The sequence below is a fragment of the Ischnura elegans genome, chromosome 5 (genome assembly GCF_921293095.1).
Source record: "Ischnura elegans chromosome 5, ioIscEleg1.1, whole genome shotgun sequence".
In the NCBI taxonomy this organism is placed as follows: Eukaryota; Metazoa; Arthropoda; class Insecta; order Odonata; family Coenagrionidae; genus Ischnura; species Ischnura elegans.
The window spans coordinates 9,428,102-9,436,981 of record NC_060250.1 but is presented as its reverse complement, the minus strand read 5'-3'; the positions used below and the strand labels follow the sequence as shown (position 1 = coordinate 9,436,981).

Below are 8,880 nucleotides of genomic sequence, written 5' to 3'. Positions count from 1 at the left end.
TCTTTTGACAAACTCAAGTGAAATTGACGATGAAATTGTCTCTAATGCTGTTATAACAGCCTCATATTTCCCGGGCATTGTAAGTAACAAATGACACACTTTGTCGCTGTCTTCCACGATAGTTCCTGTTGACTCTAGTTCACGTATCAAACTATCAAACTTCATAAAATGTTCTTGCAAGTTTTCATTGCCGCACTTTAACGATAACAATTTCCTTCTAACATAAGCCTAGTGTTACTAATCATTAATCTTTGTTTGAGGGAAACCGGGAAAAATGGCTGTGGAATCTGAAATTGAAGATAAGGAAGAGGAAAATTTGTATCAAGAAAAAGGGGTCCAGGACGTATTAATTGATAGTGGTAAAAGCTATGAAGACGGTGGTGATGGGGTGGCTGTCACAAATTTACTGTGAAGTCCCAGATCAAAATGTCAGTGCAAATATTAACCGACAAAAGACAATTGAAAAATTCAATCACAAACTGGGCCCATAACCTGTTAAATAATGGGCAGCAGAGAAAACTTTTCTTGTTCCATGATGGGTTTTATTCAAGATCACGAGACAGACTGAAAGCACATGTTTGGCGGTAACACGCCCACACCACTATACAAAAGAATAACGAAAGTACGTGAAGTTCATAATACATTCACAACAGGGGGCACACGGAAACCCCGTAACACAAAACGAACGCAATGATAATGGGACCGTATTAAAAATCTTGCATATTTTTACGGGTATAGGGGGGGCACGTGCCTCCGTGCCCCCCTAGATCTGCCTACGTATGCCCCCCGCCTACGTATGCGATCCCCCCCCCTAGATCCGCCTACGTATGCATATACATTTCTATGGGATGACATTTAGAGTGAGAATATGATTTGATGACCAGTATTGAAAACAGTGGTGTGCAAATGCATTTAACCCAACAGGCCATTTTCTTTGGAAGGGAATTTCAGAGGGAGCAAGGTGCTCATGCCTCCTGTCCACTTTGACGCTCGGAAGACAAAGTCATGCCTGATACTGAGAATGGTCATTGGATTATGAATGGAAGTTATAAGTCTCTGTCAGAGAAGAAATCTCTCCATCCCCCAGAGCGTTAGATTTTTAGAATTACTGATGGAAATCCAAAATATCCTACAGAACCTTATTTGAACATTGGATAAATACCCTAATCTGGGAACTTTGAATATTTTATGGCTATCTGATGTGTGTCGTCGTAACTAAATACAATATCCTTTGGGTATTTAGTCAATTATCTATTAATTATCTCATAAATATTTGACTGCTACTTGGGCTGGAGAGGAAAAACACATGAAGGTTGGGTGGGGTGGTTTCAAGTCCGGGAGGCCTGGTGTGCCAGAAAGTTGCGCAGGGGGAAGCAAGCAGCTTAGAGTAGTCTTCACGGGGACGAAGGAATACATTTCCATCAATGGTATTTCGCCACATGCTAATAAGTGATAATGAATTCTGTGCCCTCCATAAACCCAGGTCTACGTCTTAAGAAAAACACACAGAAGAACTATACCAGCTGTAAAGTCTAAAGTAATTGTGCATTTAGAGTAAATACCTACTCTCTGCTCCTGTTAAATCAACAGTTTCTAATTTGTCGACAAGGCTCAGCTAATCACTTCGATCATCCTCAAATACACTCCGATGCGAACGGATATTATCAGATGCGCGTGCATTCTTAGCGATTAATTACTCAATATAGGTTCAAGCATGCTAACCGGTCAACGCAGGGGTGCAGCTAGGAATTAAGGCTAGGGGGGTTTTAGGCGCACCTAGACTTTGGGTGTGTTGCATACCCGCCAGGATAAGCGGAAGGTGTGGGGGCCCTCCCCAAGAAAAATTTTAAGATGAGTGGTTCAAAATGGTTAGTTTTATGGCTTTCTGTAGGACATTTTATTAATCCTTACACTCTTCTATAAGTATCCTCTATATTATTTCTACTGTAAAGATACCTTTTTCTCAACTTATATGCAACCAAACTCTACAAATGAGGTACCAAAATGCACAGAATTTATCAGAGAACAGGCAACGGCATATCTTACTTCCTAAATATTGCTATTGTTTCCTAAAATTGGTTTTTAAAAATAAAAAAAATAATAATCGATTCCGGCAAGGTTGTCCTCATCGCAAGAATACAGTTAACGCCGTCGGATCCCACCATGCTTTTTAATTTGACTCGCAGACAATTTCCCATTAAGGTTCCCTATGCGATGACTATTAACAAGGCTCAGGGTCAGACCTTGCAAAGAGCTGGCTTATTCCTGCCTGACCCTGTATTCTCTCATGGCCAACTTTATGTAGCATTCTCTAGGGTAAGATCTTTTCAAAATATTTTTGTAAATATTAAGGAATACGATAACAAGTATTAACAGAGGATAGTGTAATTACTTCCAATGTTGTGTTTAAAGAGGTCCTCTGACCTCAATTTGTACATTAACATTCCAATTAAATTTGTACATAAGACCCTGCCTTTTTTTCTACATTTTAAAATTAGAAACGCGCCTATCCCTCTGTGGACCTGCATTGAAAAGAGCGGGGGAAGCCCACTGTGAGCGGGCACATCCCACTCGTATTAATGAAATTAAATAAAATGGGTTAAACTTTGAAGTTTCCCTCAGCTCTGGGGGGATTTTATCCCCCAAAACCCCCCCTCACTGCGCCACTGGGTCAACGTACTCGTCCAAGCTTGCAGGGGCGCAGCCAGGAATTAAGGCTGGGAGGGGGGGTTAAGAGCAAATAATACCGGGGTGTGTGGGAGTATGGAATACCCATCAGGATAAGCGGTAGGTGCGAGATTAATAAATTGCGGAATTTTAAGATAAACGGTTCAAAATGGTGAGTTTTACGGATTTCTAAGGGATATTTTATTTATCCTTACACTTTTCTATTAGTAATATCAATCCAATTAAGTAAAATGGATTAAGCTTAAATATTTATCACGCTGCGCCACTGATAACTTGCATGCGGACCCGATTGATTGTCACCGACCAAGCGTGTTTGAAAATGGCGCCTCTTGCTAATAAACAAGTGATAACAGTTGCCCGAAAATACGGCTGCGCGCAAATGCGTAGTAGAGAACGAGTTCAATTGAGATGTGCGTAGTGTTATCGGTGCAGATTTTATAAAAGTGTGACTGAGATTAAATATGCTGTCTAGTGACTTGGATAGTACTTACTGGACGTTGATTTTAAGTTTTTCTTGGTGTGAAAATAGCGAGTTTATTTTTTAATCGTGTAAACCTGTTGCTGCTCACGTGTTTCTCCTAGATTAGCAAAATGTCAAAAATATTCACTCCAACTAATCAAATACGACTCACCAATGTAGCAGTTGTGAGAATAAAAAAGGGTGGAAAACGTTTCGAGATTGCTTGCTACAAGAATAAAGTCGTTTCTTGGCGAGACAAAGTGTCAGTGTTGATTAATTTTTTAATTAATATTAAGCATTAATTTTATCAGTGCACAGTTTCTTTCAATAAATTAATGGATCTTCTTCTCTGTCTTTAGTGAAAAGGACATTGATGAAGTTCTGCAGACTCACACTATTTTCTTAAACGTATCTAAAGGTCAAGTAGCCAAAAAGGAAGACTTAATAAAAGCATTTGGTAAGGATGATGAAACTGAAATTTGCAAAGAAATTTTGGCAAAGGGAGAGCTCCAAGTGTCAGATAAGGAAAGAAATGCTCACCTTGAGTCTATTTTCAAAGATATTGCTACTACTGTCGCAGGTATGAACATTTTTTAGAATGGATGAAGTACAACATGGTTTTCATGTAAAGGCTTGTTTACACGGTATATCAGCTCATAGACGTTAATGTGTGAATGCCAATCTCTCTGACTTTGCAGATAAGTGCATCAACCCTGATACGAAAAGACCATACCCGGTCTCCATAATTGAGAAAGCAATGAAAGATGTACATTTTTCTGTGAAACCTAACAGGAATGCGAAACAACAGGTAAATTGTTCTGATTCTTCATTTATTAGGTCATCTATGAATTGGATGAACTCTGTATGGGGTTTAAATTTTGCGACACATACCTACCCAATAATCAGAATATATACTGTTCTCTTGGTCATGCTTGCACATTGAATTTCCTTTAGGCTTTAGAGGTTATACCGCAGTTGAAGGCATCAATCCCTTTGGAGAGGGCTAGAATGAGGATAAGAGTGACTGCTTCCGGCAAAGAGGCTAAGCGTCTCGTGGAAAAAATAAGCAAGTTGGCATCCAGCGTTGAAAGTGACGAATGGAGTGGAGGAAGTGTGAACTTGGTGAGATGGCTTCTCTCAGTTCTAAGAACAAATTTTAACCATATCGACTAAACATTATTTAACTTGCCCCAAAGATAACCATGGATTAAAAAGAAAAAAATGCGGCCTGACTGGGACTTGAACCCTGAGTTTTCTGTGCATAACCCCTGGCAAAATCGTGGTAACTCTAAGCGTCCTGGTAGCACAACTGGTGGAGAAACCGGCTGGCAACCAGGAGGTTCTGGGTCAGGCTGTATTTTTACCTTCTGATTTCTGGCTTCTATTATACCACTACAACACCATTGTCCTTTTTCCATGGTATGTTCCTATCCCTTTCTTTCCTTCTCTATGAATTTATTTATATGCTTGCGCTTACTGAATGAGGGAATATACATATAAATAAATATTTTCTCACAACCTCACCGTTCACAGGTGAATGACACACCTTGCTGTCCTTCTAACCGTGCATTCCAATAAATCGTGGTTTTTCGTACGTTCTTTCATATTTACCCATTGAGAGGCCAATTTGAACATGTCTTCCAAGTTCTGAGTTTCCCCTTTGCAGGTTACTATCCTTCTCGAGCCACGCCGGGTGGCTGGCTAGTATATACTATTTTTTTAAAAAAGATAAGTTTCAGTTTTGAGCAAAAAAATTCCCTTTAAGTATAAGAGAGGACTACGAGCCTCTTGCTATCCTTCATGTGAAGACTTTTGTGGATTATTCATCAACACATGTGGACACAGCTTGTAAATGTTGATCCCATTGAGTAAAGAACCTTTCCATTAAGTTTCTAATAATAATATTTTTCAAATAGTTTTGTTATTTTCTTATACTAAAGCAGCTATTTTGACTTGCATCTTCTTTGCTAGTGTAGAATGTTAAAAGTTCAAGAATGTTACTGTCACACTCTCCAGCACAGCACACCTTACTGCTCGTTCTACCTTGTTAGTTTATCAGCAATAGAAGTGCGCTGAGGGGAGAGGTTGGAAAATAAGCATAGCATATTTTAACACATTCTATTTAGTGAAGTCTTAGTTTTGAAATGCATTGTCAAAATTCTCCATGTATATTAAGCATTGTGTACCTATTTGAATAAAACTCTTCCAATAAATGCAATACAAGCTACAGTGGAACCTCGTTAAAGCGAGTACGGGCTATAGCGACACCCCCGCTATTACGAGAGATAGCCGATGCACCGTCAATTGACCCTATAATATGCGTGTTAAAGAATTCGTTTTTACGAGACCCTTTCGGTGTTGGCTCTCGCCATAGCGAGGGTTTTACCGACGGAAGACTTTCATGAAGACTCCTTAACCTCTGTAATTGCTAGCGATCTGTTAGAAATGAAGTTAATGGAGTGCTCAGTCTCAAATTTATGTGGTAAACTGTCGTTCGATAAATATAATGATGACGAAACAATGCTTTGCATGATTTTTATTCAGTGCGGCGCTTATAAATTGTTTGAATAGTTAGTCGTTATTTGAGTAATGAAATTTTGTGACGCAAAAAAACATCGCCTTTCGTCTGGATTTATGCTTACGTTTATCGGATAGATGGTTATCCGTCGCCGCACCACTCCTGTTCCTGTATATCTGTTCGCAACAGGTATATTGGCTATTACTTGCTCCACTTCCGGTAAAGCGACAATTCGCTATAGCGAGTGTTTATTAGTGCACCGTGGGGTGTCGTTATATTGAGGTTTCACTGTATAGCAGTCGCTATGAAATGAAGCTGTTACCACGGAATTTAAAATTGGAACAGAGTTCAGTTCTTCAGTAGGCACCCAATGTTACCTTTGAAGCAATTCTTGTTGGCAATTGAGCGACACGAAAAAGAAATCTAAGCTCAAAGAAATTGCATAATTGCAGATGGCTTTGTGGACATGAAACATCACCAGATACACGTAATATACAGATGCAAATCAGTGAATTCAGCAGCGATTCTTTCGAGGGCAATGTTGCTTGTATCCAGTAATTATTGCCCTCGACAGCAATTCCAGCAATTTTTTGGTTATCTTTTAGCCTGAGAATACGCCAAATGTTTTCAGTAAAGCAGAAACACATTCACTGCCACTTCGGTCATAATGACTGAAATTACTACTTCATCTTCGTGCTGTTTAGTTCATAATGTCTGAAGAATGGGTCACTTTTAGCCTCTCATAGCATGCTGTTGGTCACAGCTACTGCGGTGCCGTATACATGGCACGACTGACATAGCACAAGTATTCAAATACAAGAAGACAGAAAAAGAAGAACACCTTGGCACAATGGTTATATTCAACTAAAAAATCTGCGGCAGGGAATGCGTTAATAATATTTACATGCACTTGTAAAATCCAGCAGGCATTATCCTGCCCCTTTTAATTTACTTTCTTCCTTTTCAAGCATGATGTATGTATAACAAATGCTAATTGATTTGGGATTGACGAATCCAGGTTTTTTTCGGATCCGGATTGGATACTTGATTTCAGGTGTCGAAGCTTTTGGATCCAAATGCATTTTTAATTTCCTGCTATAAAACAAAGTAATAGGGTAGTTTCCTTTATCAAAGAAACAAAAGGCATTGATTACAATTTGTTACCCTACATTATAGTAATCATAATATACAAATTATTTGGTTTTAGAAATCCCAGTTTAGACGAATGGCAATGGTCAATTTTGACCGCATTTGAAAAAGGCCTGATTGGCACCCATGCGATGCCACTCCACCTGACATCACCGGAACCTAGTTTCTGTACGAGGAGATAGGTTTTACATCGTCTTAGATTACTAATGCATGCATGAGGCACAGAGCTCAGGGAAACATCTCTTAATAATCACCTATTAAGACTGCTTATGGTCGGAAAGTTTCCTTCTTTTGATAGGGTGATAATAATCCATATTTAAGCCAAGCGCTACCTGCTAGCAGCCTGCATCATAGCCACGCTCGTATCCTTGCCCTAAGGTCACCTCACACGGCGGCGGCGGGAATCAGAATGACAAAGGCTTTTCCCAGCATTCATACTTAGCCGTCGTGTTTTCGCGTGCTTGAAAATTTTCACTTTTCATTTAATTGCAACAAATAGATATCGCCATTTAAAAATCTGAAAGTGTGATATTCGTACTCCAGGAGTAATAATCTTTCGATTTAGGCATTAAAAAAATAATAGGAAACCACCCTATTATTAAAGTTTTTTCTGGGTACAAGCGAGAAATGGAATGCTATTTAGATTTGCATAAACATTTAAATATTTTAACAGATTAAAAATAATTTTTATAATCTTTCAAATTATTTGACAGTATTCAAATTTTCCTCGCACATGTTTACCCTGAATTTTGCCACTTCGCATGCTAACTTCTTTTTCATCCCCAAATGCTTCAGTTGTGGCGAGGTGGATTTTGCAATTCCTCGTGATTGATTCTCACCACAGTGCATGCACCAGGCATAAGTTGTGGATTTGCATTCACTGAAGCTACAGTTTAAAAATTTGTATCCAGATCCTTATGTCTTCCGCAACTTAGGATTCGATTTATCCAATGAAGGGCAATATCCGTAGATTTTTGGATCTGAGGTATCCGATTCAACCAATCCTTAGCCTTTATATATTTACTAGGTCTGCGTGGTGGCCAGAAAAAAATAGTAATTGTTGAATATTTTTTTTCTGGGGAGGTGTGGTGAAACTTCCACCATAAACGAAAGAGATGTTACAGGCTCCATTTCAAAAGTCATTCACTACACAATGCGTTTCAACTCTTTCAAATCATTTTCAAGCGTGATGTGAAAGTGAGGTGTGGTGAATTGAAGTGGTCCAGCAAAGTCTCTTTCATTTATTTGTTTGTTAAATGTTACCTCATGGCATTCGTGTGTATGGTCCTTCAAGAGGACTGAAAATACTAATTACAACTACGCTTTTTAATTCATTATAGTATCCTTTGTCATTCATGGTTTTTATTTTTAAATTACAGGTATGTTTAATAGATCCTGGGCATTACAGAGGTGTTGATGAATTGGTTCAAAGTTCTGCTGGGCCAAAAGGAGCTCATGCAGTGCTTGAATTAATAAACCTGAAGGAAATAACTGAAGGAGAGGAAATAATAGAGTAAGCAAGTTACTGGTTAATTTATTTCTGTGCAGCAAAAAATGTAGAACAGCAATAATCTTTGTTAAAACTTTGATATTTATATGGATGGTCATGTTCTACTTTTTTGAAGTTATTATGTATTTATATATTGTTGATAATGTTCAAAATGCAAACGTGTGACTACATGAAATAAATTGGCTGAGCTAACCAAGTTTTAATGTAAAGATGTTTTTTTTTTGCAGCAGCAATGAAATATCTCCGTAGTAGTAATATCTGTAATGATTATACTCCCCATATTCATGAAAGCACCTCTAGTGTCATCATAAAGTATGAATAAAGATTTTGCTATTTTTTACCAGCTCTATAATTCTATTTAATGACGAAAAAAGATAGTCCCTTTATCAATCACCAACACCCAATTTCAGTGATTTGATCACCGAAAATCAATGAAAAATCAGGTTGGAAGACGAGGATCATCTCAGAAAGTATCGAAAATACACCAGGATAACGAAATACACAGCATTTCTTGCATATATTACGGGTGAAGTTTTCTCAGGTACACCACGAGAT

The 8,880-nt window shown here is 38.5% G+C and overlaps 1 protein-coding gene across 1 annotated transcript; it reads left to right on the top strand.

Annotated features, from left to right (window-relative positions):
• The first annotated feature begins 3,066 nt into the window (after positions 1–3,066).
• Positions 3,067–8,665, top strand: LOC124158488 (ribosome maturation protein SBDS). The gene is made up of 5 exons (XM_046533611.1): positions 3,067–3,410; positions 3,508–3,728; positions 3,847–3,956; positions 4,103–4,270; positions 8,195–8,665. The coding sequence occupies exons 1-5, from the start codon at positions 3,280–3,282 to the stop codon at positions 8,330–8,332; spliced, it is 768 nt and encodes a 255-aa protein (XP_046389567.1). The 5' UTR covers positions 3,067–3,279; the 3' UTR covers positions 8,333–8,665.
• Positions 8,666–8,880: the final 215 nt, after the last annotated feature.

Coding starts and splice junctions, on each gene's coding strand:
- LOC124158488 (XM_046533611.1), top strand. CDS start 3,280: ATGTCAAAAATATTCACTCCAACTAATCAAATACGACTCACCAATGTA. Junction 3,729..3,846: donor TATTGCTACTACTGTCGCAG/GTATGAACATTT, acceptor CTGACTTTGCAG/ATAAGTGCATCAACCCTGAT. Junction 3,957..4,102: donor ACAGGAATGCGAAACAACAG/GTAAATTGTTCT, acceptor AATTTCCTTTAG/GCTTTAGAGGTTATACCGCA.